This window comes from Amphiprion ocellaris, chromosome 5 (genome assembly GCF_022539595.1).
Source record: "Amphiprion ocellaris isolate individual 3 ecotype Okinawa chromosome 5, ASM2253959v1, whole genome shotgun sequence".
NCBI classification, from domain to species: domain Eukaryota; kingdom Metazoa; phylum Chordata; class Actinopteri; family Pomacentridae; genus Amphiprion; species Amphiprion ocellaris.
Genome location: NC_072770.1, coordinates 24,740,051 through 24,753,217, shown reverse-complemented (window position 1 = coordinate 24,753,217; position 13,167 = coordinate 24,740,051). Strand labels below are relative to the sequence as shown.

The window sequence follows — 13,167 nt, the reverse complement described above, 5'->3', positions numbered from 1 at the left end:
TTGAATGTACCTTTTGTTTGGTAGGTTGTACATTAGAATTCATATTTTTCTAAGCACTTTCTTGTAAAACTGAGGTTTAAAGTTTAAGAAAAGGACAGATGACAGTTGAAATATTAATTATTTATGTTAACAATTCCTTTTTCACTGTCCAGAAAGTATTAGTAAAGTAAAGTATTACATTGGCAAATGCAGCATAAAGCCCCAACCTTAAACCACCAGGATTTAATCTGTGAGGTATGACAAGGCTATAATGTGCTCCTGCTGTTTTTATTCTGTCCAGTAGGTGTCATTTGAAGACCTCAACGTGATCCATAGAAATGACTGGAACACTATTTGTGTCACAGCACCACTGGGAATAGAGTCTCACTGCAGAGGACTTCAGATATTTTATTTCTTTTTATAAGGCAATGACAATAAAAAGTTTGGCTGTGGAGGGCAGCTTTTGGCTCATTTCACTTCTGAGCACCAATGAAGATACATATTGTACTTCAGAGACAATTTTACTGTCAGAGAATCACTATATGTGGAGGTGATTTATTGCTTTGGTCCAACGCCAGCTCATATTCACATGAATTCCTCAGGATGTTTGTAATAAACATTTAAAAAAAGAGAGAAGTCAAGTGCCTCTAGGAGACCATGAATAAGAATCTGTGCTATTCCGCTGTGTGCAGAGATGGATGTGTTTGTCTGGTATTACTGGTGTTTAAGACATCACACTATCCTATCTGTGGAAGTTCATTGTAAAACAAACAATGCCAGTGACGAAGCTCATGATGATGATGCCTGAAGGGCAGATTTGCTGTTTATGGAAATTGTTCCCAAATGTTGAGATTAATATGACTTTCCCAGACTGTTTAGTAGACTGCAGTGATAGCAGTGGTGAGAGCTTCTCCTTGTGCTGTCTGATCCTCTGACTGTAAGCATTCAGAGCATTTTCATGAATGCGTCCTCGTTTAACCTACAGCACAATAGCCGCATTTACATACATCACTCAATGGAATCCATCTTAGTTCTTAACATCTTCCCCAGTGGGTTTATCATCTCTGTGTCCCTGACAAAGAGCAACACCACGTATTAATGAAGTACGATGCTCTTTGAAATTTAATTTACTTGTTATCACACACTCAAAAATCAAGTGATGTTTCTTGTTAGCAATAAAGCCCTAATGGCTCTCAGACCTGAAACATGATTGGCTGATTGCTTCTGTTGCTAGGCTACAGTTCCATGGTATGTCTCTGTATGGCATTCACTAAGAAAATGAAAAAAGATGAGCCAAAGAAAAGATGCTATATAACCTTATTTAATAATGGTACTCTATGGTGTGACCATAAAACATTTACAAAATATTCACAAGGTGATGCTGTCAGTTGACAATACATTTATTTCAATTATATATCTCCAAATAAAAAGTTTATACTCAGAGCACATGGTTTAAATGCTGCTTTCTCTTTGCAGTCTGTAGAGCAATCTGTTATGTGAGATGTCATACAATATTTCAATACTAATTTAATTTACATATTCAAGAATCTGCAAACTATCAAGGATACGAACCAAGAATAATGGTTATGTACAAAATTTACAACATAGCACAACATATATCCCACCAGACATGGTCTAAAATGACCAATAATTTCTCCCTGATTACCTTATACAAATACAATGCAACTTAGTCTCATCTCTTAAAAATGTTATACATTTCTCAATCACAAATGGGTGATTTTCATAAAGATTTCCCACATGGTGACATGTTGTGAAAATAGCTTATGTCATTTAACAGGGCGAACACAAACTGTTCTCCTGACTGTGTGTTGAACGTTGCTATTGCTATGTTATCTATTGATTTAAGAGGTTTCTCAATGCATGAAAAGTGCCTTTACACTTGTAACAAGAATGTGCAGTAAGAAATCATTATTGGTGAATGCTTGTTCATGTTCCATTTCCTCCTAGTAAGAGTGTGTGCTTCGTTCTTGTTAGCTTTACAAGCTGGGCGAAGAGAACAAAGTCTGGTGAGGAACAACAGGTTCTCTCTTCTTTTTGGTCTTCAGAAAAAGAAACTTTGTCTCTGACAAACTCCAGGAGGGAAATGTGATGGTGGTTTGACTTGAAAAACTCATGGAAGAACACAGTCTGTGTTTTTAATAGTTTTTAGCAGTCAATCTGGAAGCAACTGGAGGAGAAATCAGTCAAAGTTCAGGAGCTTCCGCCTCCTGCTGTGCCCACGTTCTTCACTGGTATTTTTCCCAGTCTTCTCTCATTCAGCATCAGACTTGGCACAGCTCCCACAACAACTGTCCATCATGCAGAGGCCAGTTTACTGAACGCTGCAAGCCGGGCTCGCATTGGGACCAAGGAGGTTAACAGACAGCTCATTGAACTGACAGCTATCTGAACTCAAGGGTCTATGCGGAAAGCTAAAAGCTTGTCTGAATGTTGGTTATTCAAGGTGCGCAGGTCCGGCAGACGTAGCAGCAACTTTGGGAAGAGTGTGCTGTCATCTGGGCGGCGACTGGTGATGAGTGAACGCAGGGCTTTTATTAGATTCTCCTGCAGCTGCTCCACTGCTCCTACCTCTACTATACCGGAGCGATCTGGAGAAAGGAAGGAGAAAGTTGGGTTAGACATGAGAAAATTTGTCTGCACATTATGCGCTTTTATTTCTGTACAGATTCTCAGTCATCCAGGTCATGGTGACTCGAGGAGTTTGAGTAAAACGGAACTGGACTTTACCATTAGGTTCTTGAAGATGTTTCAGATCTCTTAGATGAGAGATAAAAACATCTTCAAGAACCTAAAAGAAAAGTCCAGCTGCTTTTTGCTTAAGCTCTGAGGATACCATGTGCCTGTTTGCCTGTAAGTATCTCAGTCTTACCAGCAGACACCAGCACAACAGCCATAAAAAGAGCCATCTCATCAGGTTCCAGACCCAAAGATTCGAGCTTCTCGCTGAAATCGAACATTGCGTCCAGCAAGGAGCCCATGCCGAGAGCTCTCAGTGATGCCAGCGAATACGTCTGTCCATTGAGGAAGGTCACCGTCCTCTCCTTGGGGTCAAACAATGAGCAGAACCTCACCATGAGAACCTGTGGACAGAACAAGACAGATCAGAGTCACAAAAGACTGAAGGGAGTAGAAACGAAGGAAAAGAAAACGAGCAAAGTTTATTTTTTCTCTTTGAATAGACGTACCTGGAAGGTGCCAGATTTGAGCAGCATGACCTGATCATGCTGGCTGAGAGTCTGGAACCCTGGGATGCTCTTTGCAAATTCCACCACTTCTTTAACGGCAGGGGTGAAGCATTGAGAAAAAGACTCCCACATCTCCTGACTGGAGCGACTGGCCGGAGCCACAGGACATGAATTGAGAGGACATGCCTATAGAAGGCAGAGAAAACAGAGGAAAATGAGAGTTATAGCCTTTTTTACTGACAATAATGAAATTTTTACAGACTCAAAAATGGAAAAAAAGACTCACCAGCACTTTGGCTCCTCCGTTCAGCTTCCAGGGGCAGGAATTTTGGTTCTGGGAATCGCTGGCGGGGAAACTGTTCTGGTTGGCTGTGTATGACTGAGATGACATGTTGCCAGTGATGGGGCACTGATTCTGATTGGAGGAGAAGGTGTACTTGGCGTTGTCGATGTTGGTGTTGGTGGAGCTTTCGTTGTTGATGGGTGCAATGGGGTAGTTTGTGGGGACGTGGTAGTTTGTTGTCAGGTTCACCTGCTCCACCTGAACCGTGTGCTGCGTGGTTGTGTGCGACAGGGCTGGTTCCTGCGCCGAGCTGCTCTGGTAGGAGGAAGTGCTGAGGTTGCTGTTGCCAGCAGCCATCTTGAGTGGCTTCTCCTCGCTGCGGTAAGACTGCAATATGGAGCCGGCTCCTTCATTCGTCTGGTTCTGTGGACTGCAGGGGGCATCAGGAGGAGGTGACATCTCCATTTCCATGGAAGCTGATTCATTGAGACTGTTCATGTAGCTCTGCATCTCATCCAGGAGTCTCTGCTTCTCCCGCTTGGGAATACGCCCAAAACGCACAGCTGAGGAGAACAGCAAGGAGAAGAGAGCATCCTCTGTTAGCATTTACTGACAACTACTATTGGTATCGCTGCCAGATCCTTCCTGGCAGCACTTTGCTTTCAACATTAAACAGCGGAGACAGTCACGCAGGTAAAATGCTCACATTGAAACATTGCAGAGGAACAACCTGTCCCTGTTTGAATACGAATCCCACATCTAACACTCGGGCTGTAATCTCTATGTGAAGTACTAATCCCAAGACCTCTCTTTTGTCTCTGACTGTTTGTCTCCATCGCAGCTGCTGCACCACAGTATGGACACTAAAGCCTTCATCTCATCCACCCGCCTCATCCTCCTCTTCAGTCTTTACAATCCTCCCTTCCCCCCTTTTCAATTCTGCACCTCCACTGACAGTCCTATTTATAGTACGCCGTATGCTACACCACCTCCCCCCAGTCTTTCTGTCTTTTTCTGCCTTTCAGTTGAGCACTCACTCTCTCTTTTTCTGTGGAAGTAGGTCACTGGGTCAACAGCGCTGAATTAGTAAAGTGACAGGGTGAGTGACTGGAGTAAAGGTCAAACACAATAGAGGCAGGTGGGAAGAGGTGAGCAAGCTGAAAGGTTGAAAGGTGGATCAAAATTGGATGATCAAAATTTCATTTGCTCTGTGATCTCTTTTTCATTCTCTGTTAATGGAAATGAAAAGTGGGTTTAGGAGTGTATAAGATAGAAGTGGATAGAACCACTATTCAACTCCAAAGTACCCTTTTCATACCGATTTAATTTATGGGTATAATCAGAAAATACCAACATGGTTTCCCGATTGCAATCCGATGAATTAGCAGATGATTTTTCACTCTCACATTCTGGCTTTTTTGGGTCAACTAAAAATGTTTGCTCCAGAAAAAAAACATGATTTATTATCACCTAGTTTAGCCTTACCCCGGGAGACTGAACTCCTGTGGGGGAAATCATGCAGAGAAGCAGATTAGCTGCAGTAATATTATTTTCATTTAAAGTCAAGCAGTGTAGGTTTTCATGATTAACAGGGCAGAATAACATTAGGTTTCAAATGATGGTTTGGAAATGCCGGTGTCAGGAAAGGCTGTACATCACTGTGAACACAAGGGGTAATCAACAACTTTGCGCCCCAATTTCCTAAAATAAACCATATTTTTCACAGTTTCTACTTGACTGATGACTACTGGGACTCTTGAGTTCCTCTTGCCATAAATCAGAAGGAAGTGCAAGGAGACAGAAGGAGGCAGAGGGGAACAAAAGACAAAAGGAGGAGGGTGGCAAGAAGATGGAGAGAATATTAAGTCTTGTGATGAGGAGAAAGACGAGTCTGCACCTGCTTAAGAACAGTTTCAATCATACTTTCAAGCTATGACATAAAATTATTTTTAATAAGAGATTTTGTACAGCTTTAAAACCTGATTCTCTGTGTCCATAAAATATTGTCTTCTACACTGCTGCGCTGAGAAAACAAAATAATAATTTTACTTTTAGTACCAGTGTGTCTAAATATTGCCTTTAAAGACTTTAACACCGTCTCTCACCATCTCTGGACATGCCCACGGAGAGACACTTCTTAAAGCGGCAGTGCTGGCACCGGTTGCGGTTCATGCGCATGATGAGACAGTTTTCATTCTTCACGCACATCTTGTAGTGGATGTTCTGCTGAATGCTGCGTCTGAAGAAACCCTGGAGAAGACGCACGAAGAATAAACACTTACAAGAGTGTCTTTTGTGTTGGTGCAACTGTACACACTGAAAATGAAGACATGACATAACTCTATCTTTGTCTGGTCTCACCTTGCAGCCCTCGCAGGCATGTACACCGTAATGGAATCCAGATGCAATGTCTCCACACACCTTACACAAAAGCACCATACCTCCGGTCTCTATGAAAGAGGAGCACATCCATTATCAGACACAGACGTACAACAACAAACTCCTGGCAGCTAAAAAAAGAAGATGAGGAAGCAGGAAAGTGAGTAGGTACGTACTGGTGAATGTGCCAGTGAAACCACAAGGCCTTTTGGCCACCGTGGGATGGTTGTAGGTTGCTGATGATACTGTTGAAATTTGGGCGACTGGAGCATTGTTGACTTCAGGAAACTGAAAGACCATTTTTGGGGAAGAGGTTCTTCCCCCTTGCTCTCCTCTCCGCTTCAGGGGTCCAATCTCCTGAAAGGAGACACCCTCAGGGGATGAAGGCTGCGAGTGCGAGGAGGGCGACTGGGTCTGGTATCCACTCGAAGGGCTGCCAGGACTCGGACTGGCACTGCCAGACGAGCCAGCGTACAAGATAACACCACCTGCATGAACAGAGAGGGGCGACAACTCAGTTCACTGATCCTCATCTGGGGCTGTGGTCACATACACAATGTAGGTGAGAGAGTAAAGTGTTGAGCAATGCTCTACTTCTACGCAGTGAGCTTACTTGGCAGACTTTCACAAACACACACGAAACCCTAGCCACGTTGGGACAACAGAAATTTGATCTGATGAATAATGTAGATAAAAAATGTCACAGCCAGAGGAACAGGTCTGACCTGGTTGTCTGTAGGACGTCTTTTCAGGTTCTGACCTGATAGTCAAGAAATATATAAATGCAACTGTGTCACTGCCACCTCCAGAAAAAAAAACCACCTGTACGATAAGCTGCCAGTGTGTTTCTTTGCCCGATTAATGATATCTTGGCATCCTGGAAGCCAGGTGGTGATTGGCATGTGAAGAAAAGAAGCTAATGATAACAAACGTCCACCCAGTACAGAGAGTCATAGCGTGTTCCCTTATTAAAATAATTCTACCTCATAATTACATGTTCTGATAAAATAAGCTTTCTCCAGAAATTACATTTCTGTGATACAATAATCTACAAAGTTTTACATCACATGCAAAAAGCAAATCTTACACCATATTGATCCCTATAAAACATGTAATGCCATATCACAGTAAGTCATTATTCTGTTGCCACAAGCAGGCAATAAACAGGCCTTTATTTAGAGATGTCACATTGAGTCGGAAATGCCCTATTACCTCTAAACAAAACACCCACCCGTTCCCCCTTGTTTTGCAGCCACTGTTCTTCCCCTGCAAGATGAAAGACTGCCCCTCACGTGCAGGCTCAGCCAGCCAGCTCCCTGCCTGCTCGCTTTCAGAACGGAGTCTTTTCTACTCTCCTTTCTCCTGCCCCCTCCTTTCTTCTCTATCCTCCTCCCCTCCTCCCCTCCTCCCTCCCTCCCTCCCTCGCCACTTTGGCTCAGGGCCTGCAGACCCATCTATCCGCCAGCCACCTGACCAGGAGCTCACATGGACTCTTGACACAGTTCCCGCCCGGCTCACAAGGCTCTTTGCGCAGTCCCGTGTAGACAACAGCAGCAGCAGCACCATAACAAGCGCTGGGGCAGATCACGTTTGAAATAGAGGAGGCTTTAATGCTGTGACTACAGACCTAGAGGAAAGCAAGCGGGGCACAGCTACCATAAGTTGATGCATTCCGCAGAGTCACTAGAAACCGTGCAGAGGGTAACAGTCACGTTGTTGCTCGCCACTGTCATGATTTCCTGGGTGAGCATTGTGCAAGTTTTTGCGCAATTAGCTGTATCAGAATAAGATGAGGGTAAACAGGCTAAAGCAAATTTACCTACTTGTAGGCTTGACAATTATTTGAATCTATAGGATTATGGTCACAAAAATGATTGATCAGAACCAGATTTTTATTTCTGCAGACATCCACAATTTCAGGAATTTATATATTTGTGTTTATTTTGGTCCCTCCTTATCCTTTCCCATAATTCCCAGTTTGGCCAACCTTTAATTTGCTATTAGATTACTGTGTCAGGTATGTGAACGTCTAAACGTCTGCCAAGTGTAACATTTCGCAAGTGCAGAAATTACATGCTCCACAGTCTTCATTCACAATCTGCGTCAATGGGCTCACATTATGTTGATGATGGTGATTGCACTGTGTGGGTCACTATCAGACCAGAATTGCCACTAAACAACCAGTTATACAGGTTTGTAGCACAACTGCACTTAGTTCAAATGAAGGTTAGTCCACGTGTATAATGGCTGTGTTATCTGAAGTAGTAACAATAACCTTGAGTTGTCTACACTGTCTTTCTGTGCACATTTCCTCTCAAGGACCTTGAATCATCAGAGAAAACTCTCCCTTGTCTCTTGTGCTCTCTCTCCTTGAGAAAACACGTGCTGCGTTTCTGTTTAGCTCTTAGTGCCTCCTTAATTCCACTGCTCACACGTGTCGCCAGTGAATGCAAGGTACTCTGAGCTCAGAGGCAGCTCCAGTATCAGCTGCGCAGTGACTTTACCGAGCACGTAAATGTCCAGTTTCCTGTGTGTGTGTTGTCTGAGAAAAGATAAAGCTTCATGGGCATGTGCATCACCTGCAGGAGTCGGGGTCACACCCTTGTCACACGAGCTCCACACCCACTTTCTACATTCACATTCGAAATCCCCGCCCCTGTCTGGTGTAAAAACATGCCATATTCTGATGCATCGTAACTGTTTCCTGGAATGTGACTCAACTAGGTGACAGAACGAGCCTTGGCTGTAGCCAGGCACAGGTTACAACATGTGACCTGTGGATACACATAGAGCCATAAGACCTACAGAATAAACAATACGCTCCGCCGCCCCTCCTTTTGCCAATCCTCTCTGACTTCCCCTCTCATGTGTTCCCTCCCCCTGGGCATGCACGCACGACAGGCAAACTGTATAGACATCATGCTCATGTCATGTCTTAGGGGGGAGACGCCTCCTCTTAACTTCAAACCAGTCTGTCCTCTTTCATGTGAATATTTACTAATGTTCACGGGTGGTAAGCCTCTATCCACGTGAAACAGCTGGCCTCATGTTTTGTGTCTATTTATGAAGCTGGCTGCTTCCTGAAGGCAACAGAGGGCAAAAATCCTCTTTATAATACACAAACTTTAAAACATGTTTAACTGCTATATAAAGAAATGTCTTACTCCAGTTGGAACTTTAGATTTACAAGTTATAAAGTTTAACTGCGCAGTTCTGCTCCACTTACACAGACTAGAAAAAGAAGATATACTTAATCCTGGGAGAGAAATACAATCTTTCGTAAGAATCCAGCTGGGCTTTTAATGTGAATTAGCTGGCTGTGTGATCATCTGTCAACCACACAGAGTCTGGTTTCAGGACTGGCATCAAAGCTCGGCAATAGGCTCATTGTTCCTGCTTGTACCAATGACACCTGTGACACATTTATCTACTTTATCTTCTTTTTTTAACATCTTTATAAAATGCAGGTTGCTTTTCAGTTCCTGCCACTACGCACATTCAGAGGATGACCTCTATCTTCTGCATCATTAAAGACCATATAAGTCAGGCAGCGGTCATGTGTTTAGATCATAAGGCCAGCTCTCTAAACACTGCATGTTACATTACCAGTAGTCGCTGACGTCGCAGCCATTCTTTGGTACCCTTTCAAAAATGTCACAGCCACACTAGAGTCACACTCATCGGTCCTTTTGGAGACACTGAACTATACTTAGAATACAACCATTCAAGTAAAACACCCACATTCTGCATCGTAAATGTTCAACTGGGGCTTTAACCAGCGAAAGAAGAGCCCATGTTTGATCACTTTTGCTGGAATGTCCTGTAATATACGAAACTGTGGCCACGTTGATCAAGACGTTTGTTGATAATTCCAGCAGGGGCATTTATTGATGTATTCACCTTCCACTGGACAGCTGCTGATAAGAGGCAAACACTACTCAGGCCTACTTCATGAATTTTATCACATGATTAAAAATCTATCATGGGTTGCTACCAGCTACTATGACCACACAAGAGTGGGCAAAATTTGAAATGCTTTCAAAAACAGCACCATAATAATGTGAAGCCATTATGACAATTTAAATGAAAGGCTGGGCAGCTGCTCTGCATTTAATGGAAAAAAACAGAATATGAGTGCTTAATAATGTTGGTCCCTTCTGTCATTTTTAATATTTCTAAACCATTTAGACATTTGCCCTCTTTTTGTTAATATACGACTGTACTGGCAAGCTGGAGAATCTTGATTTCAAAATAAACTAATGACCAAATTATAAAATAGAATTTTCATTCAGTCCTTTCATAGCAAAATTCCATATCATTATACACACATAAAATACACTATATATATTCTGTTTATGCAATATGTAAACAGAAAACAGACAAAATGATAATATTCCACAGCTCCTTGTTTGTCTCATCAATAACAAGTTGTGCAAGAAACATAGTGACATTTTATATCTCCAGAGCTCAATCATTGTGTGATAATGGTTTCATTTTGGCAGCCATTGGGTTATTGTCACACTGTTCCACTGAAATAGAAACGGTAACAGGAACTGATTAGCCATGTCACCCAAAAAACAGGTTGAATTCAGCCAAATCTAGGTTAATGTGTCCTCTCAAACGCCACCCACTGGGATATGCTGCCTCGCGTAAAAACGCAGCTTTTTGCGAACCAACTAACGAACATTTCCGCGCATTTACAGTAACCAGGAGGAGAGGAAAAAGCTGTTAAACCTCTGTGACCCACTGACCAATCTATCAGCAAATAAAGAGGAATCCCCGTGCGTCCCGGGCGCGAGCAGAGGAGTGCGCGCAACAGCGAGGAACGACCGAGAGTGAGGGACGCGCTCGGCTCTTGGAATCATGCGCGGCACGTGGATACGGAGGCTGGATACACGTGCTGTCATGTCGAGGCGGGGAGGCTGCGTATTAAAAATCAGGCGCATGATTCGCAAGCATCACGACCGTTTCTACCCAGGGTGCATCGGGCGGGGAGCAGATGAACAGACAGAGCAGTCATAATGGCCACCCACTGTTCAAGGACTTTATAATGTCTGTCTGTATTAGAGCTAAGACTTAATTGTTACTGATGTGTGCCTTCGCGCGTAACGTTTCCTGATCCTGTTCCACGATCCTACATCGAACCCCGCAATCAGCCACGAATAATTGCTTTTAATGGCATGATTCGCGTGTTTTCTGACTAAGATATGATCCACTCATTCATCATCATCATCATCCCTCTCAACATTTACACTGTGATTCAAATCCTGGCAGCACTGCGTGTTTACTCCCAGCCCTGTTCTCCAACTCATTCCAGCAGGGTTATGGATGGAAGAATTGGCAGCGGTTACTTGTTTTTTGACCCAGTGGGCGTTAACTGCTCCTTGACACAGCTCACTCACATGTGTTTGGAGAGAGGGAGGAGGGAAAAAAAGGCAAGCTTCAGCCAAAATTATTTTAAAAACAGCCAAGTTAAATGAATCACACACGCTACAACCAAAGGGCTTTACAACTTCCCGCACATGCGCCAAGATTTTAGGGAACCAGAAGCTCCAACTAAGTGAAAGCACCACGGGGAAAATACCTCGTATGACAGCGAGTATTTGGGGAATAAAACCTATAATATCCTAAAGCAGTGCGATTGGCCAATGTGGGAGAATAAGAAGCCCGGCCAGGGGGCGTTTAGGGTCGCACTTCACGTGAGTTTGTTTACATGCAGAGAATCGGAAGTCCGCCGCAAAGATTGACGAGAGGACTTCCCTCTTTGCGCACAGCTCTCTCACTCACAAGCCTCAACTGTCTGCCGCCCAGGAGCACTTGGCAACGCGCCATATGCTGCACGCAATCAGTGAAAAAGCAAGGAAATTACAAATGATTCCTCTGCTTGTTCGACAGAATTCAACAGCAAGATGCAGATAAATAGTTTCAATAAAATCATTCGATTCGTTCATCTTTTCAGTCAAATGCATTAAACTCAGATGCAGGATTAAAGCATAAAACATCAACTATGCACATACTGATAGGCAGGGTTATTATTAACTGAGCAGTAAATATATATGATTAGAAAGTGCCTGGGGGGAAAAAAACTACAGAAAATGTACAATTCTCTATGATATTTATTAAAGCGCAGTGCCATCTGTTCCAATTACGCACCGTTCAATATAACTTCTAATAGCATAGAAATTATCTTCCCATTGGCTTCAAGCAAAAAAGCACAGAGAAATACTCACCACCGGGACTATTTTCCATGTTTCCTAGTCGATCGATGCTGTTCTCCTGTTCCGTGCTGTATAATTGAGGGCGTTTAATGATGGACCGACTGTCGCTGCTTGCCACTGAGGAGTTTCGTTGACACAGGTGAAAGAGTCAGTAACTGCCAAGGCATATAGAGAGTATCCCAAAGCTCAGAGCAAAAGAAGTGTTCACGGGGCATTTGGGGGGGTCTTCTTGAGAAAACCCGGTCAGCCAAGAAAGATTTAAGAAAAAAAGATAAATGAATAAAAATGAACGAGAGTAGGGCAGATATTTGAAAAATGAAATGAGATCTTATTGATCCAGATGCTCTCCGGTCTCCGACGCCAGGCTGTGGCAGGATATCACTGTAGGGCTTCTCTAAATCACTGAAGGTCCCAGCGCGTTCAGCTGCTTGCCATGTACAGTCACCATGAAAACATGATCACTGTGAAAGTAGTTTAAACACTCCCCACTCATCAATAAGCAGCACGCGTCCTAAAATAACAGGCACGTTTTCAGGTGCCTGAGAAATGTGACCATTTTTTTCTCTCCTCCTGCTCTCTTTTTGTGCGTCCCTCCAAACGCTTGTTTGTTGATGTGTATCAGGGATCTCTCTCTCTCTCTCTCTCTCTGTGTGTCACGCTTTCTGAAAACATTTCTCCCCCCCTCATCCCCTCACGCCCCCACTCTTTTTTACTCGTTCTCACTTTCTCATTGGCCGACGGCCCCGCGTGGAGACGGCACATTGGGCTCGGTCGACACTGGAATGCTGCTTAAAGCTCTACAGCATGTGCGCATGGCATGTGAGCTGAAGCTGCCCTACTGACACACATTTTATGCAAATGACCTGCCTGGGCTCGGCGATAAGCGGGAGGGGAACCGGAGAGTAGAACAGCAGACAGGAGGTCTCACTCCTCTGCAGCTTTTCTGCACGTGTCTTCGGGATTGATGTTCAATAATAACCCTAAGAGCCATATTTGATAATGGCACAGGTGAGTGGGGAACAATGGTAGACCACGTTTGAGCAGAAATCAGCTTGTTCAAGCATCTAAACGGCAAAAACGTGCTGATTTCTCAGTAAGAGCA

The 13,167-nt window shown here is 43.6% G+C and overlaps 1 protein-coding gene across 1 annotated transcript; it reads right to left on the bottom strand.

The window, feature by feature from the left end:
- Nucleotides 1-1,284: 1,284 nt before the first annotated feature.
- On the bottom strand, nucleotides 1,285-12,711 carry LOC111587640 (nuclear receptor subfamily 1 group D member 1-like). Its single transcript, XM_023297683.3, has 8 exons — nucleotides 12,078-12,711; nucleotides 6,024-6,335; nucleotides 5,830-5,918; nucleotides 5,574-5,718; nucleotides 3,472-4,031; nucleotides 3,186-3,371; nucleotides 2,870-3,080; nucleotides 1,285-2,588 (listed from the first exon to the last, which is right to left on the bottom strand). The coding sequence occupies exons 1-8, from the start codon at nucleotides 12,094-12,096 to the stop codon at nucleotides 2,392-2,394; spliced, it is 1,719 nt and encodes a 572-aa protein (XP_023153451.2). The 5' UTR covers nucleotides 12,097-12,711; the 3' UTR covers nucleotides 1,285-2,391.
- Nucleotides 12,712-13,167: the final 456 nt, after the last annotated feature.